General features: G+C 43.1%; 2 protein-coding genes across 6 annotated transcripts in view; both read right to left on the bottom strand.

Annotated features, from left to right (window-relative positions):
- The window catches only part of ugp2b (UDP-glucose pyrophosphorylase 2b), a 41,514-nt gene extending 23,503 nt beyond the window's left edge, over positions 1–18,011 (bottom strand). Inside the window, exons 1-4 of one of the 5 annotated variants that reach the window (XM_037781293.1) lie at positions 17,870–18,011; positions 17,462–17,503; positions 13,483–13,610; positions 10,994–11,101 (exon numbers count right to left, since the gene is read on the bottom strand). In XM_037781293.1, coding sequence (XP_037637221.1) covers positions 10,994–11,101; positions 13,483–13,581 — 207 coding nt within the window. In that variant the 5' untranslated portion in view covers positions 13,582–13,610; positions 17,462–17,503; positions 17,870–18,011. Of the gene's footprint in view, positions 1–10,993; positions 11,102–13,482; positions 13,611–15,893; positions 16,014–16,737; positions 17,048–17,461; positions 17,601–17,845 lie in introns of those variants that run through there. The other 4 variants (XM_037781292.1, XM_037781294.1, XM_037781291.1 and 1 more) reach the window with 4 other exon arrangements.
- Positions 18,012–20,309: 2,298 nt separating this feature from the next.
- The window catches only part of mdh1ab (malate dehydrogenase 1Ab, NAD (soluble)), an 8,068-nt gene continuing 1,508 nt past the window's right edge, over positions 20,310–26,869 (bottom strand). Inside the window, exons 3-9 of the mRNA XM_037781296.1 lie at positions 25,505–25,601; positions 23,512–23,687; positions 22,698–22,820; positions 22,412–22,588; positions 21,748–21,861; positions 21,506–21,595; positions 20,310–20,923 (exon numbers count right to left, since the gene is read on the bottom strand). Coding sequence (XP_037637224.1) covers positions 20,801–20,923; positions 21,506–21,595; positions 21,748–21,861; positions 22,412–22,588; positions 22,698–22,820; positions 23,512–23,687; positions 25,505–25,601 — 900 coding nt within the window. The 3' untranslated portion in view covers positions 20,310–20,800. The remainder of the gene's footprint in view (positions 20,924–21,505; positions 21,596–21,747; positions 21,862–22,411; positions 22,589–22,697; positions 22,821–23,511; positions 23,688–25,504; positions 25,602–26,869) is intronic.

Raw genomic sequence — 26,869 nt, forward strand, 5'->3', positions numbered from 1 at the left:
CCATATGAAAACCATTTCATGTCCGTGAAGGAAGGAGTTTTAATAAGTGACTCTGTTGTCGGGGTATTAAATCACGAGACGACACTAACTGATGCAAGCTGACGTCAAACAATGTGCATCATATCTGGATGCAACATGCTCTCATGTTTGTAATCTCATGTTAACAATTCGCTGTTCTCAATTATCTTGTGAGTCATACTTCAAAAAATACATGAGGATGAACTGATTCAGACCGTTGGAGTGAGACACACTGATGTGTTCAACACAAAGTCACAGCAGAAGAAGAACTAGAACTTTCTCAGGGATTGAAACCAACACTCATGTTGCTCTGTTTACTCGCTGGTTATTCTGCTCTGTTTACTCGCTGGTTATTCTGGTCCGTTTACTCGCTGGTTATTCTGCTCCGTTTACTCGCTGGTTATTCTGCTCCGTTTACTCGCTGGTTATTGGGGTCCGTTTACTCGCTGGTTATTCTGCTCCGTTTACTCGCTGGTTATTCTGGTCCGTTTACTCGCTGGTTATTGGGGTCCGTTTACTCGCTGGTTATTCTGCTCCGTTTACTCGCTGGTTATTCTGCTCCGTTTACTCGCTGGTTATTGGGGTCCGTTTACTCGCTGGTTATTCTGCTCCGTTTACTCGCTGGTTATTCTGCTCCGTTTACTCGCTGGTTATTCTGCTCTGTTTACTCGCTGGTTATTCTGCTCTGTTTACTCGCTGGTTATTCTGCTCTGTTTACTCGCTGGTTATTCTGGTCCGTTTACTCGCTGGTTATTGGGGTCCGTTTACTCGCTGGTTATTCTGCTCTGTTTACTCGCTGGTTATTCTGGTCCGTTTACTTGCTGGTTATTCTGCTCTGTTTACTCGCTGGTTATTCTGCTCCGTTTACTCGCTGGTTATTGGGGTCCGTTTACTCACTGGTTATTCTGCTCCGTTTACTCGCTGGTTATTCTGCTCCGTTTACTCGCTGGTTATTCTGCTCTGTTTACTCGCTGGTTATTCTGCTCCGTTTACTCGCTGGTTATTCTGCTCTGTTTACTCGCTGGTTATTCTGCTCTGTTTACTCGCTGGTTATTCTGGTCCGTTTACTTGCTGGTTATTCTGGTCCGTTTACTCGCTGGTTATTCTGCTCTGTTTACTCGCTGGTTATTCTGCTCTGTTTACTCGCTGGTTATTCTGGTCCGTTTACTTGCTGGTTATTCTGGTCCGTTTACTCGCTGGTTATTCTGCTCCGTTTACTCGCTGGTTATTCTGCTCCGTTTACTCGCTGGTTATTGGGGTCCGTTTACTCGCTGGTTATTCTGCTCCGTTTACTCGCTGGTTATTCTGGTCCGTTTACTCGCTGGTTATTGGGGTCCGTTTACTCGCTGGTTATTCTGCTCTGTTTACTCGCTGGTTATTCTGCTCCGTTTACTCGCTGGTTATTGGGGTCCGTTTACTCGCTGGTTATTCTGCTCCGTTTACTCGCTGGTTATTCTGCTCCGTTTACTCGCTGGTTATTCTGCTCTGTTTACTCGCTGGTTATTCTGCTCTGTTTACTCGCTGGTTATTCTGCTCTGTTTACTCGCTGGTTATTCTGGTCCGTTTACTCGCTGGTTATTGGGGTCCGTTTACTCGCTGGTTATTCTGCTCTGTTTACTCGCTGGTTATTCTGGTCCGTTTACTTGCTGGTTATTCTGCTCTGTTTACTCGCTGGTTATTCTGCTCCATTTACTCGCTGGTTATTGGGGTCCGTTTACTCACTGGTTATTCTGCTCCGTTTACTCGCTGGTTATTCTGCTCCGTTTACTCGCTGGTTATTCTGCTCTGTTTACTCGCTGGTTATTCTGCTCCGTTTACTCGCTGGTTATTCTGCTCTGTTTACTCGCTGGTTATTCTGCTCTGTTTACTCGCTGGTTATTCTGGTCCGTTTACTTGCTGGTTATTCTGGTCCGTTTACTCGCTGGTTATTCTGCTCTGTTTACTCGCTGGTTATTCTGCTCTGTTTACTCGCTGGTTATTCTGGTCCGTTTACTTGCTGGTTATTCTGGTCCGTTTACTCGCTGGTTATTCTGCTCTGTTTACTCGCTGGTTATTCTGCTCTGTTTACTCGCTGGTTATTCTGGTCCGTTTACTTGCTGGTTATTCTGCTCCGTTTACTCGCTGGTTATTCTGCTCTGTTTACTCGCTGGTTATTCTGCTCTGTTTACTCGCTGGTTATTCTGGTCCGTTTACTTGCTGGTTATTCTGCTCCGTTTACTCGCTGGTTATTCTGCTCTGTTTACTCGCTGGTTATTCTGCTCTGTTTACTCGCTGGTTATTCTGGTCCGTTTACTTGCTGGTTATTCTGGTCCGTTTACTCGCTGGTTATTCTGCTCTGTTTACTCGCTGGTTATTCTGCTCTGTTTACTCGCTGGTTATTCTGGTCCGTATACTTGCTGGTTATTCTGCTCCGTTTACTCGCTGGTTATTCTGCTCTGTTTACTCGCTGGTTATTGGGGTCCGTTTACTCGCTGGTTATTCTGCTCTGTTTACTCGCTGGTTATTGGGGTCCGTTTACTCGCTGGTTATTCTGCTCTGTTTACTCGCTGGTTATTCTGGTCCGTTTACTCGCTGGTTATTCTGCTCCGTTTACTTGCTGGTTATTCTGCTCTGTTTACTCGCTGGTTATTCTGCTCCGTTTACTCGCTGGTTATTCTGCTCTGTTTACTCGCTGGTTATTCTGGTCCGTTTACTTGCTGGTTATTCTGGTCCGTTTACTCGCTGGTTATTCTGCTCTGTTTACTCGCTGGTTATTCTGCTCTGTTTACTCGCTGGTTATTCTGGTCCGTTTACTTGCTGGTTATTCTGGTCCGTTTACTCGCTGGTTATTCTGCTCTGTTTACTCGCTGGTTATTCTGCTCTGTTTACTCGCTGGTTATTCTGGTCCGTTTACTTGCTGGTTATTCTGGTCCGTTTACTCGCTGGTTATTCTGCTCTGTTTACTCGCTGGTTATTCTGCTCTGTTTACTCGCTGGTTATTCTGGTCCGTTTACTTGCTGGTTATTCTGGTCCGTTTACTCGCTGGTTATTCTGCTCTGTTTACTCGCTGGTTATTCTGCTCTGTTTACTCGCTGGTTATTCTGGTCCGTATACTTGCTGGTTATTCTGCTCCGTTTACTCGCTGGTTATTCTGCTCTGTTTACTCGCTGGTTATTGGGGTCCGTTTACTCGCTGGTTATTCTGCTCTGTTTACTCGCTGGTTATTGGGGTCCGTTTACTCGCTGGTTATTCTGCTCTGTTTACTCGCTGGTTATTCTGGTCCGTTTACTCGCTGGTTATTCTGCTCCGTTTACTTGCTGGTTATTCTGCTCTGTTTACTCGCTGGTTATTCTGCTCCGTTTACTCGCTGGTTATTCTGCTCCGTTTACTCGCTGGTTATTCTGCTCTGTTTACTCGCTGGTTATTCTGGTCCGTTTACTCGCTGGTTATTCTGCTCTGTTTACTCGCTGATTATTCTGCTCCGTTTACTCGCTGGTTATTCTGCTCCGTTTACTCGCTGGTTATTCTGGTCCGTTTACTCGCTGGTTATTCTGCTCTGTTTACTCGCTGGTTATTCTGCTCCGTTTACGCGCTGGTTATTCTGCTCCGTTTACTCGCTGGTTATTCTGCTCCGTTTACTCGCTGGTTATTCTGCTCCGTTTACTCGCTGGTTATTCTGCTCCGTTTACTCGCTGGTTATTCTGCTCCGTTTACTTGCTGGTTATTCTGCTCCGTTTACTCGCTGGTTATTCTGCTCTGTTTACTCGCTGGTTATTCTGGTCCGTTTACTTGCTGGTTATTCTGCTCCGTTTACTCGCTGGTTATTCTGCTCTGTTTACTCGCTGGTTATTCTGCTCTGTTTACTCGCTGGTTATTCTGGTCCGTTTACTTGCTGGTTATTCTGCTCCGTTTACTCGCTGGTTATTCTGCTCTGTTTACTCGCTGGTTATTCTGGTCCGTTTACTTGCTGGTTATTCTGCTCCGTTTACTCACTGGTTATTCTGCTCTGTTTACTCACTGGTTATTCTGCTCTGTTTACGCGCTGGTTATTCTGGTCCGTTTACTTGCTGGTTATTCTGCTCCGTTTACTCGCTGGTTATTCTGCTCTGTTTACTCGCTGGTTATTCTGCTCTGTTTACTCGCTGGTTATTCTGCTCCGTTTACTCGCTGGTTATTCGGGTCCGTTTACTCGCTAGTTATTCTGGTCCGTTTACTCGCTGGTTATTCTGGTCCGTTTACTCGCTGGTTATTCTGCTCCGTTTACTTGCTGGTTATTCTGCTCCGTTTACTCGCTGGTTATTCTGGTCCGTTTACTCGCTGGTTATTCTGCTCTGTTTACTCGCTGGTTATTCTGCTCTGTTTACGCGCTGGTTATTCTGGTCCGTTTACTTGCTGGTTATTCTGCTCCGTTTACTCGCTGGTTATTCTGCTCCGTTTACTCGCTGGTTATTCTGGTCCGTTTACTCGCTGGTTATTCTGCTCTGTTTACTCGCTGGTTATTCTGCTCTGTTTACTCGCTGGTTATTCTGGTCCGTTTACTCGCTGGTTATTCTGCTCCGTTTACTCGCTGGTTATTCTGCTCTGTTTACTCGCTGGTTATTCTGGTCCGTTTACTCGCTGGTTATTCTGCTCCGTTTACTCGCTGGTTATTCTGCTCTGTTTACTCGCTGGTTATTCTGGTCCGTTTACTCGCTGGTTATTCTGCTCTGTTTACTCGCTGATTATTCTGCTCCGTTTACTCACTGGTTATTCGGGTCCGTTTACTCGCTGGTTATTCGGGTCCGTTTACTCGCTGGTTATTCTGCTCTGTTTACTCGCTGGTTATTCTGCTCTGTTTACGCGCTGGTTATTCTGCTCCGTTTACGCGCTGGTTATTCTGCTCCGTTTACTCGCTGGTTATTCTGCTCCGTTTACTCGCTGGTTATTCTGCTCCGTTTACTCGCTGGTTATTCTGCTCCGTTTACTCGCTGGTTATTCTGCTCCGTTTACTCGCTGGTTATTCTGCTCCGTTTACACGCTGGTTATTCTGCTCCGTTTACTCGCTGGTTATTCTGCTCTGTTTACTCGCTGGTTATTCTGGTCCGTTTACTTGCTGGTTATTCTGCTCCGTTTACTCGCTGGTTATTCTGCTCTGTTTACTCGCTGGTTATTCTGCTCTGTTTACGCGCTGGTTATTCTGGTCCGTTTACTTGCTGGTTATTCTGCTCCGTTTACTCGCTGGTTATTCTGGTCCGTTTACTCGCTGGTTATTCTGCTCTGTTTACTCGCTGGTTATTCTGGTCCGTTTACTCGCTGGTTATTCTGCTCCGTTTACTCGCTGGTTATTCTGCTCTGTTTACTCGCTGGTTATTCTGGTCCGTTTACTCGCTGGTTATTCTGCTCTGTTTACTCGCTGGTTATTCTGCTCCGTTTACGCGCTGGTTATTCTGCTCCGTTTACTCGCTGGTTATTCTGCTCCGTTTACTCGCTGGTTATTCTGCTCCGTTTACTCGCTGGTTATTCTGCTCCGTTTACTCGCTGGTTATTCTGCTCCGTTTACTCGCTGGTTATTCTGCTCCGTTTACTTGCTGGTTATTCTGCTCCGTTTACTCGCTGGTTATTCTGCTCTGTTTACTCGCTGGTTATTCTGGTCCGTTTACTTGCTGGTTATTCTGCTCCGTTTACTCGCTGGTTATTCTGCTCTGTTTACTCGCTGGTTATTCTGGTCCGTTTACTTGCTGGTTATTCTGCTCCGTTTACTCGCTGGTTATTCTGCTCTGTTTACTCGCTGGTTATTCTGGTCCGTTTACTTGCTGGTTATTCTGCTCCGTTTACTCGCTGGTTATTCTGCTCTGTTTACTCACTGGTTATTCTGCTCTGTTTACGCGCTGGTTATTCTGGTCCGTTTACTTGCTGGTTATTCTGCTCCGTTTACTCGCTGGTTATTCTGCTCTGTTTACTCGCTGGTTATTCTGCTCTGTTTACTCGCTGGTTATTCTGCTCCGTTTACACGCTGGTTATTCGGGTCCGTTTACTCGCTAGTTATTCTGGTCCGTTTACTCGCTGGTTATTCTGGTCCGTTTACTCGCTGGTTATTCTGCTCCGTTTACTTGCTGGTTATTCTGCTCCGTTTACTCGCTGGTTATTCTGGTCCGTTTACTCGCTGGTTATTCTGCTCTGTTTACTCGCTGGTTATTCTGCTCTGTTTACGCGCTGGTTATTCTGGTCCGTTTACTTGCTGGTTATTCTGCTCCGTTTACTCGCTGGTTATTCTGCTCCGTTTACTCGCTGGTTATTCTGCTCTGTTTACTCGCTGGTTATTGGGGTCCGTTTACTCGCTGGTTATTCTGCTCTGTTTACTCGCTGGTTATTCTGGTCCGTTTACTCGCTGGTTATTCTGCTCCGTTTACTCGCTGGTTATTCTGCTCTGTTTACTCGCTGGTTATTCTGGTCCGTTTACTCGCTGGTTATTCTGCTCTGTTTACTCGCTGATTATTCTGCTCCGTTTACTCACTGGTTATTCGGGTCCGTTTACTCGCTGGTTATTCGGGTCCGTTTACTCGCTGGTTATTCTGCTCTGTTTACTCGCTGGTTATTCTGCTCTGTTTACGCGCTGGTTATTCTGCTCCGTTTACTCGCTGGTTATTCTGCTCCGTTTACTCGCTGGTTATTCTGCTCCGTTTACTCGCTGGTTATTCTGGTCCGTTTACTCGCTGGTTATTCTGCTCCGTTTACTCGCTGGTTATTCTGCTCCGTTTACTCGCTGGTTATTCTGCTCTGTTTACTCGCTGGTTATTCTGGTCCGTTTACTTGCTGGTTATTCTGCTCCGTTTACTCGCTGGTTATTCTGCTCTGTTTACTCGCTGGTTATTCTGCTCTGTTTACGCGCTGGTTATTCTGGTCCGTTTACTTGCTGGTTATTCTGCTCCGTTTACTCGCTGGTTATTCTGGTCCGTTTACTCGCTGGTTATTCTGCTCTGTTTACTCGCTGGTTATTCTGGTCCGTTTACTCGCTGGTTATTCTGCTCCGTTTACTCGCTGGTTATTCTGCTCTGTTTACTCGCTGGTTATTCTGGTCCGTTTACTCGCTGGTTATTCTGCTCTGTTTACTCGCTGGTTATTCTGCTCCGTTTACTCGCTGGTTATTCTGGTCCGTTTACTCGCTGGTTATTCTGGTCCGTTTACTCGCTGGTTATTCTGCTCCGTTTACTTGCTGGTTATTCTGCTCCGTTTACTCGCTGGTTATTCTGCTCTGTTTACTCGCTGATTATTCTGCTCCGTTTACTCGCTGGTTATTCTGCTCTGTTTACTCGCTGGTTATTCTGGTCCGTTTACTCACTGGTTATTCTGGTTCGTTTACTTGCTGGTTATTCTGGTCCGTTTACTTGCTGGTTATTCTGGTCCGTTTACTCGCTGGTTATTCTGCTCCGTTTACTCGCTGGTTATTCTGCTCCATTTACTCGCTGGTTATTCTGCTCTGTTTACTCGCTGGTTATTCTGCTCCGTTTACTCGCTGGTTATTCCGGCTATTCTCTAGCGCTGCCTCCCGACGGCTCAACATCTTTACCGACACTTAACGCTGCGTCCAGACTTTAAAGTTCATACATAACATAACAAACTGAAGCGTCCCCTCGTGACCCAAAACTAAAGGAAAAGGAAAAATGAGCTCCCTTTTTTTTTTTTTTTTTCTGGGTGAAAGAGAACAAGGAAATCCTGGAAACGCTGCTGACACTCTGACCGGCTCACTGCACATTCAGATGGAAACTTAGACTCCTGTGGTTGGTCTAGTTTACAGCTGGGAGGAGAGGGAGTAGTCGAGTACAGAGATCTGCTGTAAGTCAAGACGGAGGGAGGAGGAGGAGGAGGAGGGAGGAGGGGCATTTTAAAGTCACGTCTGGATTTCTTTTCAATGCAGGAAACAAACAGAGGAATCTGATCTCTGAGTTCAGACAATAAAGGGCGGGTCCATTATTGTGCTTTGTTGTTGAGGGTCAAGCCCTTCTAAACCCTTTTTCCCCACATGGTGACCTGACGTAGGTTTCTGTATGATGACGCTGCTACCTGTACAGTATATTTACATCCTTATAGTCAGTGTATTAATACAGTAACTTAGATGGCGGTCGGCCGTGCTCCCAGTGTGGAGAAGCAGACCAGAGTACCGGCAGGAAGCTAAGCGACGTGCCGCTGTGTGGACGCCATGTTAGTTCAGATCAGAAAGTCACACAATAACACAAACTAACTAACTAACTAACCGATCGATGCAGCGACAAACCAGCAACTCCTGTGTTCTGAGAGGTGAAATTACTGTTTTTGTGAATGGAGTCTGGTGGCTTTGAAGATGGCGATATAACGGCTTCAGTTCCCCGTCGTAAAGGGCTCACTGATGGCGAGGTAAAGGGCTGTCTGATGGCGAGGTAAAGGGCTGTCTGATGGCGAGGTAAAGCGGTGAAAATATTCTAAATGTAGCGTACACTTAAACAGATTTTTTAGGAGGCTCAAATCAGTTTTTCTGCTGCTCCCGTCCACAGCCGCTTCAGATATATCGCTGTCTTCAAAGCCACCAGACTCCATTCATAAAAACAGTAATTTCGAGAGTATACATACAACCCCACTTCAGAACCGGGGCGACATACGGAAATGGCCACAGGTCGAATTTGAACCCGTGCCGCCGCGGTTAGGCCTCAACCTTGTTATATGGGCAACCGCTCTACCAACTGAGCTATCGGGGCGCCCCGTTTCAGTTCTTTATATACTTAGCACAGCTAGCGTTGACTCAGCTAGTGCTAGAGTTCACATTATTGATAACCTTATTGATTAACTCACCTTGGTAAAGAACGGCACTGCTTTTTACAACAGCTGAGTGGACGTTAACATGTGAGGAAAAGAACGCAGATGGACACGCCCTTTAACACCACGCCATCGCATTACAATTACCATCTGCTTCAAGGTTGGACGTGTTGTGCGTTCAGAGATGGTATTCTGCATACCTTGGTTGTAACGAGTGTTTATTTGAGTTACTGTTGCCTTTCTATCATCTCCAACCACTCTGCCCATTCTCCTCTGACCTCTGACATCAACAAGGCATTTCCGTCCACACAACCCCCGCTCCCTGGATCTGTTCTCTTGTTGGGACCATTCTCTGTAAACCCTAGAGATGGTTGTGCGTGAAAATCCCAGTAGATCAGCAGTTTAATACTCAGACCAGCCCGTCTGGCACCAACAACCATGCCACGTTCAAAGTCACTTAAATCCCCTTTCTTCCCCATTCTGATGCTCGGTTTGAACTTCAGCAAGTCGTCTTCACCACGTCTAGATGACGTAATGCATTGAGTTGCTGCCATGTGATTGGCTGATTAGCTATTTATGTTAACAAGCAATTGAACAGGTGTGCCTAATAAAGTGGCCGGTGAGTGTATAAGAAACTATGACGAGACACTGAAATAATGAGTGATGAATGATGAGTAATAAGTGAGTTACTGAAAAGGAGAAGTCGACTTCCTTAACGTTGTTTTCACTATGAACAAACTGTGATGACATCAGAGACTTGTAGGAGGAAACACCAGCTGAACTTCTGGCTGTTTCACTCAAGTGGATTACTTTTAAAACTCTGAGTAACCATGGAAATACATGACAGACGTACTATAATGAGATGAGTTTGTCTGCATGTTCACTGTTCCACAACTAATGCGTCAAATGTCCCCATCCTTAAAAATCAACCTTTTTACCTGAGTTTATAGAGGCAGGATTGAGTCCTAAAACCCAGAAATGAGTTAGCATTTCATCACTTCCTGTTCCCTCGTCTCGAAGTCAGAGTGTTTTCAGTTCGATGTCTGAAATCAGGTCTGTGGTTAACACAAGAAGAAGAGATTTTAACGTTTTGTTCTACCATATAAAATACGGTAGTAAATATCCCACTGGTGAATTTTGAAGCCTTTACGTGTCTTAAAAAAGACGGTTTCTAACAAGAGTCTAAATGAGACGACTAAACGTCATCACGCCGACTCGTCCTCCTTTACAGCCTCGTTATCTTATTCATACTTGAGCTCATGCGACCGTGGTTTCGTTAGCTTTTTACTTCTGCTGATTGCATTTACGCTTCAAAAATCATAGAGTGGTGTTCATTAGTGGAGATTATCTATTATATATTAACGATATGATACGTATCATTTTCCATGGTTACGATACCATTCAAGGACGATATTTGACTCATCCAGAGCTTCATTAGTGGAGATTATCTTGCTGAACAAAACATGCCAGTATCATTCTGTAAAGGTTTGTTTGCTACAGAGCTGTTTTTCTGCAGAGATCCAAAAACCCAATGGAACAATCCTATTGGCTGTTAGTGGAGGAGACCAATACGTCATCCCTGCAGCTGTCTGTTGTACCGTCAACATCTCTTTCTGGCTCTGAATGCAGAACTTCATCTCAATGGTTTAAATATTGATGATGCTGAAACTGCCATTCATGTCACAAATGTGGACTTAAACCTGCACGGAGCACGGAGCGTGTAGTGTCATCACTGGTGGCTCCAGCGGGACTCTTGACAGCGTTACAAGCCATCAAACAGTATGTGTTTATGACTTGATAATACTTTGTCCCGCTCCAGCAGTTTTCCACACGGCAGTGAGATGTAACAAATAGGACACCTGAGACAATGGACACGTTGTTCCCTCCAACACGCTGACAAGAGAGTCGAGGTGTCCTGAATCACACGTCATCTCATTCAAGTGTTCAGTGGAAAGACATGTTTGCACTATAGCTGTCAATGGATTAAGATATTTAATATCGCATGATTCTCTATATAATCATGATTACTCTTTATCGTACATTATCCCTTACTCGGTTTATTTATGATTGACAATACAAAAGATGGCGTGTTTATGTACAACACACATTTAAAAATGGATATTTTAAACAACATGCAGAAACATGAAGAGCTACTCGTCTCTCACCAGAAACACGTAATGCCCTCATTCTCACACAAAAACACAAAAACAACCAGACGAACGTGACTTACCGAGTCGTCTGGAGGTCTCTGTATCTTGATCCACTCTATCGACGGCCCCTTCACCTGCAAAAATCTCTGGAAGAGATTCCTGAAGCCCTCAAAGTCTTTCCTGGACACCTGAGAAACACAAGGATTTGATTTGAGTCTTTATTCATCATATAAAGACGGGCTGAGACCTGCAGTCAGGAACACAATGCTGCCCAATAAGAGACTGAAAGAAACGTACTAATGCTTCTCAAAGAGCGACAATTATCTCCCAGTAGCGCTGGGTAATATATCCATATTATATCCATATATGGTGAGAGAGATATGTGCGTGGAAAGATTGCTCGTGTTGCCGTTGTATTTATCTGTTATTTGCATATTCTGCAAACAGCGAGCCATTTATCAAGGACAGCTCCCTTTTTATAGAAGCCAAAATGTTTCCACACGCTGGACCTCAAACTCTCTCTCGTCTGGCTCTTCCTCGTCACCAGCCTGCTTCGTTTTGTTGTCGTCTTTAGAGATTAGCTCTGCTGGCGTATGTTGATGACGTCATACACACGGAGAGGGAACATTTAACATTTCTTTACTATTAAAAGTGCTAAAAAGATACGAGGTGCAAACTCGATTATTTACCCTGCAAATCGATTTCAGATCGATATACTGTATGTCCCCCCGGGAAGGTTAACTTGCCGAGTACCTATCGATGTAATTGGATTGTAGGATGTAATAGATGAATTCTTATATTTTAACACCAATTATGGATAAGAAATACCTCATATAACCCCACTTCAAAACACCCAAAATATCCCTTTAATTGTGCAAAATAAGATGAAATCAAAGGTAATGATTAAAAGAAATGCCCTGAAAAATGTAAATAATTGATTTAAAATGTGTATTAAAAACCAACAATCTATTCCTAGAGAGTAAGATGAATCAATAATCATTGTCATTGTCCTGGTTGATGTCTGATAAGAGTCAAACTCAGAGTGGGATCGTACCTGTGTGATCTCTAGTGACCGCTTCGTCTCAGCGTCTATGATTGTTTTAAACCAAAGGAAAACTTAAAGGTCCCATATTGTAAAAAGTGATTTTCATGTCTTTTATATTATAAAGTAGGTTTAAGTGATATATAAATACTGTGAAAGTATCCAAACGCTCAATCCACAGAGACATACACACAGCCCGTATTCAGAAACTGAGCTTCTGAAACAAGCCATCAGGATTTCTGTCCATTTGTGATGTCACAAATATACAATATTTAGACCATTTCACAGTTTTAAATGTAAACATTCTAAATGTGTCCCAGTTTATTTCCCGCTACAGTGTATGTGAACTAGGGATGTCACGTTACCACAAATCTAGTAGTCGATACCAATACCAGGGAATTTACACGATTCTTCATACCCAATTCGATACCACAGTAAAAGCAGCTTTACAGCGCTTCCCGCCGCACCGTGACCTCGCCGCACCGTGACCTCGCCGCACCGTGACCTCGCCGCACCGTGACGGGGCTCCCTGCTCCCGGTGCGACTGTCGACCGGAGCAGACTGTCCTCAGTGTGCCCCGACCACGTCGTGTCCCCAGGGCGGGGCTCGGCCCACGTAAAAGGCGCCAGGGGTCTGCAGCGATGTCTGCAACCCACCCGACCCGTCTTGAAACACGGACCAAGGAGTCTAACGCACGCGCGCGAGTCAGAGGGTGAAAGCAAAACCCCGTGGCGCAATGAAAGTGAGGGCCGCCGTGCGCCGGCTGAGGTGGGATCCCGGCCCGCTGTTAATTTGGGACCCTGATTACAGGCATCGTACGGTACCGTCGGTATGGTAGAAAAAGAATACCGTCACGTTTTTAGAATTTTGGCATCGACTTGGTACCGAAGTATCGGTTCCAGTGACATCCCTAATGTGAACGACATCAGCTGACAGGAAGTAAACATGGACCCAAGCTGTTGCCTAGCAACGCAATTCCGTTGAAATGCACTAAAACGGAGCGTTTCAGACGGAGAGTGAAATACAGGTTTATTCAGCCAGACAGGATGAGAAACATAAAGGTGTTTTTATAACATTACAGCATGAAAACATGTTCTAGTAGAAACATTAAATACAAGTATGAACCTGAAAATGAGCTGATATGGGACCGTTAAAGAGAAAACAGATGAAGTGATGCTACGTCTGGCTTTCTGGAGAGGTTCTGATCCGTTTGCGTTCCACTCCCAACACCACATTTAATGATGGTTAACAGGACAAATCCCAGTTGGGCTGTAATGACGTATTACATGATGATGTAGGCTGATATAATGATGAATGTTTGCTTAACAACCTCGCCTGTTGCAGTTTAATGACGTATACTTTCTTCGTGGATGTGCGTCTGTGAGCATGGAGGCGGAGCCTCGTTGGCACCGGGCTACAGTATGTGTCACTTTAATGTTTTCCCCGAGTTCTTGTGTGACCCGACCGCCCTCTAAATCACTAGCAGATGGTAGTAGAGAGAACCAGAGGAGGGGGAGTGTTAGCGTACCTCTCTGTCTGAGCCCGTGGTGGTGTCCAGCAGTTTCTCCAGCTCGCTGTGCATGGAGCTCTCCAGCTGCTGCCGCATCATTTCCTGGAACTGAGCCATCCCTCCGTTGGCCACTCCTTTACTCAGACCTGAGTAAGATAGAGGGAGAAGGGGGACAAGGTGTTAAAGGTTTTACTCTGCTGAAACTCACTTTAATTCTAACTCAGGCTGTCAACTGATTAAAACATTAAAACATACACCTTAAAGGGAGATTAGTCCAGTATTTAATCCTCTTATCAACATGGGAGTGGACTAATATGCTGCTTTATGTAAATGTATGTATATATTTATTATTATAAATCAATGAACAACACAAATCAATGACAGATATTGATCCAGAAACCCTCACAGGTACTGCATTTAGCATAAAACAATATGCTCCAATCATAACATGGCAAACTGCAGCCCAACAGGCAACAACAGCTGTCAGTGTGTCAGTGTGCTGACTTGACTATGACTTGCCCCAAACTGCATGTGATGATCATAAAGTGGGCATGTCTGTAAAGGGGAGACTCGTGGGTACCCATAGAACCCATTTACATTCACTGATCTGGAGGTCAGAGGTCAAGGGACCCCTTTGGAGCGTCATTTAGCCTCCTTCATGACCAGCTAGTCTGACCTGGTTGGTAACGATGGATTCATCAGGTGAGATCAAAAATCGAAAGTTGCATTAATGCGTTAAAGAAATTAGTGGCGTTAACTTTAACAGCCTTAATATATATATGTAATTAAGTGTTGTCCTGCCTCTACCTATAAAAACAAAACAGCTTCAGTGGAGTGGTTTAAGAATTTAGGAAATAATCTACAACTGTGCCCCAAAATCAGCTCTCATTGGCTCATTAGTGTTCAGACAGGACATCTAACAGGAAATGTACAGTGTACACGTGTAGCTGATGAATTATAAGCCAGAAGTAGTGAAATAAAAAACAGATAAAAAAATAAACTGGAGAACTTTGACCAGCGTGGTGCGTTCATGTACAGATGGGAAGCTTCAACATTTAGGAACTGTACTACTCATCTCTAACGCAACGATGATGTGAGGAGAACTATTCAATACTCTCAGACATATCACAGCTTTCATCCTTTAAGTGACGGCATCAGTTATAAACTTAGACAGAAGTGAAACCGAGTCACATATGACAGACAATCTCAAATACTGGAATTAATGAGAACCAGTGCTTGTTTGAAAGGCTAAGTGGCTCTGGAAGGATGGTCGGCTCTGGGAAATAGTTTCCATTAATATGGATTAACTCGCTGAAGTTACGCCCCGCTGACAGAGCGGCAACGCTAGAGCTGCTAACGGAGCACAAACACACACAATGTCTGTTGGACACTCGCTAAAGTCACGCCGGGCAGACACACAGCTGACAACCTGCTAAACTAAACTAAATGTGCGGTGGAGACTTTTACTGGGAAAGTGGCTGCATGCTAAGTTAACGCTCCCGGACGATGAACTGGAGACTCAGTTGTCTGTTGTGCTCCTGCAGCTGGATCAACGCTGCATGCGAGGCACTAATCTTGTCGGTTAACGGTTAATAATCGGTTAACGAGGGTCGGTTATCGGTTAAGGACATTTTTCAAAATGAGCAATCCTATCCAACACACACTCTGAACCCTTCCAGGTGTTGCCTTCAGGTGACGGTTCAGAGCGACAATGTGCCAGCTGAACCGTTATAAAGACTCATTCATTCCGTCATCCATCAAAATATTAAACAGCAACAAGTAGTTCTTGTATTATATGATATGATTTTATTGAGAACTAATATATAGTAAATGTATTATCTGGTATGATTATACCTGGTCTTTGTATTTAAAACTATTGTCTTTTATTACCTTTTATTATTTTAAAGAACTACTGGTTTTAGCATTTAAAAAAAAAATGACCAGCTAGTCTGACATGGTTGGTACCGATGGATTCATCAGGTTTATAGTTTACTATGATACCAGGAGCTGCCTTTCTTATGGACATTTTTCAGACTTCTTTCAGACTTTTTTTGTACTTTTTTTCAAATTTGGAGATTTTCAATTTTCAGACATTTTTCAGACTATTTTTTTTTTTTTTTTTTTAATTTGTTGTCTTTTATTGCCTTTTATTATTTTATAGAACTACTGGCTTTAGTATTATAAACTATTTTCTTTTATTACATTTTATTATTTTAAAGAACTACTGGTTTTAGCATTTAAAACTACTGTTTTTTATTACTTTTATTATTTTAAAGAACTACTTGTTTTAGTGGTAGAAACTATTGTCTTTTATTACCTTTTTATTACCTTTTATTGCCCAAGACAAATTTCCCTGTGGGACAATAAAGTACATCTTATCTTATCTTAATACAAAGCAATTAAAACATGTAAATTATTACATATAGTACCTTTAAAAAAATAAAAAAAGTGTCATGTTTTCAGCTGCCAAGTTCATCAATAACATCCAGTTAAATAATAAGATAAAAACAGATCTTCAGGTTAAATATTCCAGAGAGTATTCACAGTTGAACGCTCATCCCGTAGAAAACATTTATAGCCTAGTAACTGAAAATGATCAGTATAGACTGGCATAATCCTAATTAATCCAGATACTAGTTAGTTTTACCAGTTTTACCAGTTTAAAGCTGACTTTCAGTCAGTGCTTCAACTTAAAAAATAATGAACTTATTGCTGTGTGTCACAATCATATCAGAGTTTCTATGGTTTTTAAGTTACATTACAATCTGTTCACACATTGGCAATACAAAGCAATTAAAACGTGTCAATTATTACATAAAGTACCTTTAAAAAAAAAAAAAAAAAGCTCCTAAGGAAGAAAGGATGGTTGGCTCTGGGAAATAGTTTCCATTAATATGGATGATGAATTAAATATGTTATTATTACTTTCTTTTCTTTGTATCAATATTATTATTATTTTTTATTATTCTATTCTTTTTATTATTATTATTTTTTTTTTCTTAATTTGAAGCTATTTTGAATGCTGAAGTTGTTTTCCCTGGTGTACTTATTGTGTTTGTTTCTAAGCTCAACTACTTAAAAAAATGGTTTATAAACTATTGTAATTACAAACTGTAAATTGCATATATGAAAACAACCTCGAAAAACTAAAGTGTGAAAAAATAATAATATGGATGATGAAGAAACATAAAAAAATCACCTTTAAATCCACTTTTATAGGTAATAAAATAATACCTGTAAGGTTATAACAGTTGAACACACAACACCACTCACCTTCTAAATAAAGTGTCATGTTTTCAGCTGCCAAGTTCATCAATAACATCCAGTTAAATAATAAAGATAAAACAGATCCTCAGGTTAAATAATCAGAGTTTTCAGTTGATCCAGCAGATGATTAGAAAAACAAAAGTTTCCTGGAGGAACGTAAACGCCTCATTCATCCAGATCGATCAGGTCCAGTTTACTGATAGATATATATATATATATTATATATCTCTGTCTGGTGGAGTCCTGGACATGGAGCTGGATCAGGTTCTCTAGCAGGAGTCCCTGAGCAGGATCCTTTATTCCAGCCCCACTACGCTACTACTGCTGTTGCCCACGTCACAGCTCCTCAGAGCCTCCCAGCCTCTCTCTCGCCTCCCCCTCTCAGCCTTTATTACCTTATTGACACACAGTCTGCAGCCTCCTCTTTGACCTCTCAGAGAGTACAGGGGAATTATTAACCGGTGAGATGAACACAGCTGGCCCGCAGCAGCCCTGCCTAGAGAGGCTGCGGGATGCAGGATGGATGGAGGGATGGAAACATATAAACACTGAGTTCTCCCACATTATAGCTACATAAACTCCCCTCTGCGGCGGGGCCCTGAACGCCTCACAGGGACCGTGAGGCGTTCAGGGTCCCTGTGTTGGGCTGATGGAGAACTGAACGATGCGATCACACAATGTTATGATGTCATTACATGTTATTATAATGCTATTAGATTTAAAGTCTTACTGTGAGACTGCAGGAGAAGAGGAAGAGTCCTGGTCTTAGTCTTAGTCTTAGTTCTGGTCCTGGTCTTAGTCCTGCAGGTCTCTCGCGTCTGCAGGACCAGCAGTGATCCACAGAGGAGACTCTAATATTAAATAATATATATTTATATATAATAATAGACTTTTCTCTTTAAATCATCGGTTTCACTTCGACAATCTGCAGCAGCAGCCCTGCAGGAGAGGAGCCCAACAGAGAGGCTGCAGGATGCATGTTAACACTGAGATCTCCCACATTATAGCTACATAAACTCCCGTCTGCGGCGGGACCCTGAACGCCTCACATGGCTGATGGAACTGAACGATGCTTCATGGTGTTATTATAATGTTATTACATTTAAAGTCTTACTGTGAGACTGCAGGAGAAGAGGAAGAGTCCAGGTCCTGGTCCTGGTCTTAGTCTCTGGTCTGAAGGACTAACAGTGATCCTCAGAGACTCTAATATTATATATTATATATATAATATATGTTTCTGTTCTTCACCGCTGGAATCAGGAGTAAAACAGTCCTAAAGCAGATAGAATGTGATTTAGTTTAAAGACATTTAACTCAACAGCTCCTCTGCAGGAAGGCGGACGTGAAGCGGCGGCAGCCAATCAGAGAGCTGTTTTCTCCTGACGTCATTTTGACAACCAATAGATTTCTGCAACGTGCGACATGACTTCCGGGTTAAAGAATGAGAAAGTCTCATTTAGACCTTTATATTTATATTTATATTTATATAGAAGAGCTCTACAGTTCATCTTTTACATGTTTAACTTTATTCATATTTTAAATGTTTTTAACTTTATTCATATTGTGAAGTTGTTTTTTTATTATTATTTTTTACTTACTTCATATTTTGAAGTACATCCATATTTAAATACCAAGTCTAGGCTAAATGCATACTATAATAATGGGCAGAATAAATCTGACAAAAGCCCAAATTGAGAACTCATTGTTTATTTATTAAAGAATATAATGAGCCTATAAATCAGTGGAGACTGGAGCCTCAGCTTCATATCTCTGATCATGTTTTAGTATTTTCTGAATATCTCTCTAAAGCCTGGAGGAGGAACGTAACATCTGATAGATTCAGTTCCTCAGACTCGTACTCTTGCTGTGTGTGTTGGTGCTCAGAGAGCTGTGGTTGTAGATCTGTGACTGTTTATTTGTTCTGTTTCCATTGTGGGATGTTTCCTGGAACATTAGTTGTGGGAGTGTTTATGATTATATCTGGATGACGTTTATATATCTGGATGATGATGGTGTGTTGTGCTGTTAGATGATGGAGGTCTAACATGCCGGAAGGTTTGATCTGTTGTTAGTTAATGTGTCTTAATAATCCATTGAGGGATGGGTTATATAAATAACCAGATCCATAGTAGTATCCATAGAAACCTTCTAAATCTATGGTAGTATCACACTGACTGGGCAGCATTCAACAGCCCATCATTAATGTAGGAATGCTGGATGTTTTTTGGTAAATTTGTCCCTTTTTTAATCAACACACAACATCTGTGACTTTACAGATATTACATAATCATTCCTCGTGCTGCTGGGAGGAGGGAAACACTAGTAGATACTGCCCCTGCCTGGTGAAACGGTGACGCTGCGCTGGACTATTATTGCTCCAGATGTTCAGTATTTTACTCTTTCTTTATTTTAACTGTCTGCAAATACTTTCCACCACAATAACAAGTAACCATGTACTCAAATCATGGCTTTATTTAAAAGATTTTGTTCCCAGAATGATGTCTGAAATACTGAAGAATCCTTACTGGAAATAACAATACTATAATACTTCTAATTACCATGTAGTCCAGTGTCATAAGCATCAACTAAACAACTTAGGACAAACTGTGTTTTACAGTGTACTGGTGCTGGAAGACTACTGGTAGTTATGTAACATGTAAATCCAATTTTATTGTCAAACATAGCAGACAGTGAAATTTACTGCATTTAACCTCCTGGTATATTAGGAGCAGCGGGCAGCTACTATACAGCTGCTCAGGGAGCAGTTTCAGGGGTTTGGTGCCTTGCTCAAAGGTACCTCGAAGTGGCACGTCTTCACGCTCTTTGCACCACATTACGTTCTTAGTTCGTGCAGGGACTTGAATCGGCGACCCTCCAGTTCCCACGGACTGAGTTACTGCCACCCTCATAATCTGATTTACCCCGCCACCCCTTTCACCCTGCAGACCTCCCGGTCCAAACATGAAGACAACCTGGAAGTTAGTCTGTCCATCCACCGATCTATCTCTACTGATCTAATGCAGGTTAGCGAGGGACTGGAGCTTTTATCTGCTCACTCTGATAGTGATTCTGATTTTAGGATGCTATCTTTACACCGGGATGAAAACTAGCCTCCTGACTTTTACTACTACAGTAATGTTTATTAATATGCACCGTCCCTGAGAAATAAACTGAATAAATAAATGAGTAGAAGCGGGTTCAACCCCAGACAGGTTATCAGTCTTGTATTGATTGGATTAGTAACTTTAATGCAGAGTCTAAGACACATTTGTCCTACAGGGACAATAAAGCATATTCTATTCCTATCTATTTATTATAATTAAATTATTAATTATATTTCTATCTCAGGGCTGATACAGAAAAACAGACAATTTAGAGTCTCCTAACATGCATGTTGCTGGACTTTGGGAGAACATCCACAGAAGTTGCTCTGTATGCCAGACAACCTGACCCCTGGACCTGCTTGCTATGAGGTGACAGATAAAACTTAAAGTATCATGGCAGCTTCACTGTGCCCATCTGTTTACCTGCAAAAACACAAAAAACTAAAGTAAAATCATAAAAAAAACACACAACTACACGGTTAAATGTTTTATTGTTTAGCTGAACGGTTCCAGTGTTTGAGGACTTAGTGCATCATTGATTATATGTAACAACCATTCATGTTTCACTCCCCCCCCAGAGAGAAAGCAGCTAGTAACAGATCAGATGGACTTCCAGGTGGAGTTATACTTGTGCGTCACGGAGTAAAGCGTCCCCAACGCGGTGCATTTATCATTTATAGCCAGAGTAAACAGAAATACGTCTGCATCAGTATCCAAAACTTGTAAACGAAACTACAAGCAACACACGCTAGATAATCACCGTCTCCATGTGGGATCGGGCGTAGGATTACTTTCTACACCGTAGCCTCCCAACGCACAAGAATAAACCCAACGTTACACTCATAAACACTGACTCACTCACGCACACACAGTCATGCCGGGGTTGGTGGAGGGCCGTATCACAGGCGGGCGTCTGGAGCGTTGGGTCTGTCTAAGTGTTGGTTGGGAGGACTTGCAGGATCTAGTCATACTCCCAGGAACGCCACGGCTGTGTTTCTCTCATCCATCAGCTCGGCTGCTGTGGCGTCCATCTTCGACTGGGAGAACGTGTTGATGGCCAGACCGTTCACGATCTTCCAGGTCTTGTCCTGAGGAAACACAATACTGTCAGAAGCCTCCATGGCATATGGGGAGTGTTGTGCATGGTTGGCTGTCGCGGTGAAGGAATTTCCTCTGCTGTGATGATGATGATGATGCTATGCCTTATTATTGCCATTAGGCTATTATTACCTCCGCCAAGGCAGAAGGCCTAGGAAGGAGGTTATGTTTTCACCGGCGGTGGTTTGTTGGTTTATTTGTTTGTTTGTTTGTTTGTTTGTTTGTTTGTTTGTCCGAAAAAAACTCTCGGTGACCAGAAAACAATCCCCAAATGTGCAGCACTCAGAGCCGAATAGACGCTCAGCGCCTCGTCTGGCTGCTGGTGTTTCTAGCAGAGTGTAAATACACGGCGCTCCCATTGGGAAGAATTCATAAAAGAAATAACGTGAACATAGCCGATGTGGCGGTTGCTTGCCATCCCCTGTGGTTGGCTTGTCAACAGTGCAGTATTGTAATATTGTGGTTATTGCGACCGCCCTAGGACAGACACAGTGTAGTTTACTGCTATTATCTGAATTAAAACCCCACTGAAGGCTGCTGGAGGAGTGAACACGAGTTCATATCAGTCTCACCTTGATCTGGACCGGGAATGAGTAGATGAGGTCTTCTGGGACTCCATAGGAGTTACCAGAGGAGTACACCCCCATGGAGATGAACTCACCCTGAAAACAACAGAGAGAGAGAAACCGGTTCAAACTGCAATTAGAATACTATGTTATTCCACGATATCTAGTCTCATATCCCGATATGGATATATCACCCAGTCCACCACATCATAACTCCTCCAGTATAAATAACTAAATCTGGCGTTTACCTCGGGGGTGCCTGACCAGACGTCTCTCATGTGGTCACAGATGGCCTTGGCGGCAGACATGGCGCTGGACAGCTTCCTGGCCTTGATGACTGCGGCGCCTCTCTGCTGCACCGTCTGCAACACAACAACAACAACAACATCAACAACAACAACAACATGGACGGTTACACAGCGGCCGTCACAGTCACAGTCACAGTCAGTGGAAGTAGTGAGCAGGAGAACGGAGCATACAGGGTTAGCTGGTGTTACCGAGCTGTGCAGCTAGTTTGGGTTTTATTTGTCAAGGTTTTGAGATAAAAGCTGAATCTGTCTGCAGCCCAAACTGCATGTGATTATCATAAAGTGGGCATGTCTGTAAAGGGGAGACTCGTGGGTACTCACAGAACCCATCACTGATCTGGAGGTCAGAGGTCAAGGGACCCCTTTGAACATTTAGTGTAAGTTTGGAGCGTTATTTAACCTCCTTCATGACCAGCTAGTCTGACCTGGTTGGTACCGATGGATTCATCAGGTTCTATAGTTTACTATGATACCAGGATCTTCACTGTGGCCAAACTGAGTCTGTTACAACCTACAAATTGCAAGATGCGTTATTATCACGGTAACTTGGACAGCCCCGGTATCTCACGGTCCGACTGACGACAGTACATCTTCTTTAACTCACAGCAATGAAATCTCCTTTAAGCCAGGCGTCGTCCTTGACGGCCTCGAAGCAGGCGAGCTCGCTGCCTGACATGTTGACCATGCAGTGATGCACGTCTGGGTACTGGGTGGACGAGTGGTTGCCCCAGATGATCACGTTCCTCACGTTGGAGGCGGGAACCTTACAGCGCATCGCCACCTACAGACCGGACAGCCAAGTTTAGGTTTCACGATCAGCTTAGGATGTGGCAGCTAAAAGTCTGAATAGAAGTGTAAGAAGTAGAAACGTGAGGCTAAAGGAAGCCGACCTGAGAGCGAGCCCTGTTGTGGTCCAGACGGGTGAGGCAGGAGAAGTTCTCTTTGGGGATGGAGGGAGCAGACTTGGCTGCAATCAGACAGTTGGTGTTGGCCGGGTTTCCTACAACCAGCACCTGAAAACACACGTTAAAATAGAACCTGAGTGACTCATCTGATCCAGTTCACTGTAACACATTAATAACTGTTACAGTGAGTTTTATAGAACTGGATTGATGAAGTTACAAACATAAATCAATTCAAGAAAAAGTATTAAAAAACACTTTTTGAGAGCTCTCTCGGGACTGTGACGCTCCTTGTTGTTCTTGATTTTAATTTTTTATATATATATTAAGATGATTATGAGAATAAGTGATAAGAATGAATGAAATGATTTAAGTTATATAACTTAAAGGGGTGGGACGTTATAAGTGTTTACTTCTGTCTACTCCGTTTCAAACATATATTTATTTATAATGTGCTGTATGTGTTTACTGATTATTTTATTGGTTATTCTTCTTTTGTTTTCTTATTATTTGTTACAAATTCAAATTAAATCTATCTAATAATATCTAATCTAAAAAACTTGTAATATGCTTAATATCATAAAAGGGACAAAAAGTATGGTTAAGCATTAGAAAATAAACTTGACATCATGAGGGCTCTAGAAAATGAGAATCAACTTGGCACAGCAGCAGCACGTTGAACTGAAGGGAACGCCCTGGAAACAAAGCAACGCTAACAACTCAGCCAGAACACGTCGACACTAGTAGAACATCTCCTACGTGTCCGGTCACGTCTGTAAACGGAGTCCTGTGTCGGAGGTACCTTGACGGTCTTCTTGGCGTGCTTCTCCAGGGCGGCTCCCTGGCTCTTGAAGATGGCCACGTTGGCTTTGAGCAGGTCCTTCCTCTCCATGCCCTCCTTCCTGGGCATGGAGCCCACCAGGATGGCTGCGTCCAGGCCCATGAAGGCCACCTCCTCCTTGTCAGTGGGGACGATCTCTGTGGAGAAAGACAACATGAAATCACAATCATTTCTACAGATCATTTACCAGGACAGACACTAATATGTTCCTCTCTGTGGAAGTCTGATTTAAAAGACCAGTTATCTGTTGCTCGTCCTCTTCAGTAGAACAGACCCTTGAGATTCTGCAGTCTGCCTTCAATGTGGTTCAGACACATTTAACTCAACTTCAGTTGGTGTTAAATGCAGACAAATCCAAATTCATGCTATTCTCTAATGGCAAAACAATACCATCTAATCTTATATATATATACGTATATATATATATATATATATATATAGACGAGCAGTCTGATGGCTAAAACTCATCTATGAAATCATCTCTTACATGCTTAGAAATGATGACAAATTGATCATAGAATAATGCAGACACACCGGCACATGAAGGCAAAACAAGCTGGCAACCACATGAACCTTAGCAACTGAACCAAACATGCAAACCATTCATTCATTATCTGTAACTGTATATCCCGTTCAGAGCCACAGCCAACATCTAGCCGGTTATTTGGTCGCTGCTTATTTCATTCCCTGTTTGCCACCTCAACAGATTCATAGGTCATTTACTCCTTGACTAAAAGAAACTTTAGGATTGCACTTGAAGCACAAGATCTCATAGTTTAGTCTGTAAATCAGTGATTTTCACTAACTCTCCTGTAAACTGACATTAACCGTCTCCGAGCCATCAGATTCCCTCTGGACTGGAGCAGCGCTCCTGTGTGTAACCGGTGAGCTCATATTAGAGTAGTCTCTTGGCCAGATATCAACACAAACAGGTTCTGAGTTCCTGCTGAGGTGAACAATAAACCTGTTCATACTGTACACTCCCTAAAACAATTACACCACAAACTGGTCCGTCCACATATCTATCTCTCTCTGACAGTTCATAACCAGCACAGCTCTTCATCCTTCCTAAATCCTACATGCATATCCAGGTTTGAGAGCTGTATCTGGGTGTATCCCACCACAGCGTGAGCGGTATTGTGTTGTGTCTGGCTGTGCCCATCTCAGTGCACGAAGCGTTGTCTTTGCAGCACAGTCGGTTAATACGGGGGCCTCTCACAGCCCCCCGGCCAAACAAAGCAAAGGACGGCATCAATTCAAAGGAAAAATTCCAGGTCACAATGGAGACGGCACATAATGGCGCCTCACGACTGAGGTCATGACAGCGGTTACAGTGATAACCCCGCTGGCTGGAAACCACGTTTACCAAGTGTCTCAGGAATACGCCCTGAAACTATTACAGCAACACGTATTCAGTCCTCTGAGTTAAAGCTTTCAATCAAAGGAACATATATCCGTCTCCAACGTTTAGCTGTTGATTTCATTTACTATTTACACTGTCTGGGATGCAGCGACTATGATTGTGTTTGTCCATCCAATACTGTTAATATCGTTATGCATATATAATCCTAATGATCTGGGTGTGACGGGATGTTCAGCTGCACCTGGAAATCACGAGTGGACCATCAGCGTTACCGAATTAATGTAGTAGACAAGATTACGGTCGCATTTAACAGGACTTCAAATAAATACATAAGAGTGCTGGCAAAACAGTGAGATTTGAGTATAAAAGTAGTGATTTTGAGATGTTTAATAAAGACAGACTTGGCTCCTTCCTTTCAAAGTGTGTAGAAACCTTAAATAAAACCATCCACCACATCTTTACCCCAGAATCTCTGAGTAACTGCTGTCGCCTCAAAGACATTTAGAGGCTCCAGGAAGCTGAAAACTATATTTATTCTTTATGAAACATGGCAGCGTGATGACGGCACATTCTTGGCCTTTAAATTGTTACCTCTCAGAAGTGGGAGGGCGCAGTCCTGCAGCTCCATGACGACGCCTTCCAGGACCGGCAGCATGGGCGTAATGTCCAGAAGGAGCAAGGTGACCGGCTGAAGGAAGGAAGGAAGCAGGGAGTGGGATGAATGGTATGAAATTAATAACAAAAAACTCAATTTAAACGCTCTTAAAATCATAATAGAGTTCTGCAGGAAGGAGTCCTAGAACCCAGACATGAGTTAGCATGTTAGCACTTCATGTTCCCTCGTCTGGAAGTCAACAGGTCTTTAGTTAGATGTCTGAAATAAGGCGATTGCATTCACGCTTCATAAATCATAAAGTGGTGTTCATTAGTGGAAATTATCTTGCTGAATAAAACGTGTCAATATCATAAACGTTTAGATTATTTTCTGCAATAATCTAAACCCCAGTGGATCAATCCCATTGGCTGTTAGTGGAGGGAACCAGGGGGATGTTAACGTCCTGGTTGGTCTACAGAAACCCGTCCTCTCTGCAGCTCTCTGCTCTGCATGTACAGTCTAATACTGACATGTCAGTGGTGGACTTAGCAGTCTTAGTGTGAAGGCCTAAGCCATGTGGCTCTCTGAGACGATGGCATGTGTCAAATGGATCAAGTGGTTTTAAAGTTGGCCTCGGTGCTCAGATCCATTTCACTTCAAGGACAACCCCGGCCGGCTCGTCCCAGAGTGCAATCTGATCACTTCCCAACAGCGGCAACATCTGTTCAATATCCATGTTCCAGATATGATCTGTAAAACCTGTGATATTCACAGCTGTTGGGGCGGTTCGCACACTTGCCAACCCTCCTTATTTCCCCGGGAGACTTCACCCGGGGTCACAATTCTCCCGTATTTCTCAAGATTTATGGCACTTTTCTTTCCTTTTCGTTATCTCAACCTGTTTCTGGCGTTGTACAGTGTCTATAAGCTCTACTGTTTTCACCTGGACGACAATACAGCTACACTAAATGTAATGTTTCCAGGTGGAAGAGAGCTGTCTATGCTCACGACACAGCTCAGTTTGAGCTCATGTTTGTGTCTTTGGGTGCTCACAGCGTGCAGCAGCGTCATGGCGTAGTGCAAACCGTTGTAAATAATGTCTGATATGGCCTTCAGTGAGTGAGAGACGGAGGGAGAAATGGAGAGAACTAAGAGACATAAATACTCAAGAAGGGGGCAAAAACTGATGAATATTAGTTTACACCAGAGATTCATACAAGTTTACACCAGAGGGGAGAAGTGCTCTGTATTCTTTCCTGAGAATTAAAGGTCAAATTAAAAGTTTAACATGATGTTGCAGTGTACTTATTATTTTCAGTCTTTTAAATTCACCAGAATGCAGTAAAAAGATCTCTGAAGCT

The sequence above is a fragment of the Sebastes umbrosus genome, chromosome 10 (genome assembly GCF_015220745.1).
Source record: "Sebastes umbrosus isolate fSebUmb1 chromosome 10, fSebUmb1.pri, whole genome shotgun sequence".
Lineage (NCBI taxonomy): Eukaryota > Metazoa > Chordata > Actinopteri > Perciformes > Sebastidae > Sebastes > Sebastes umbrosus.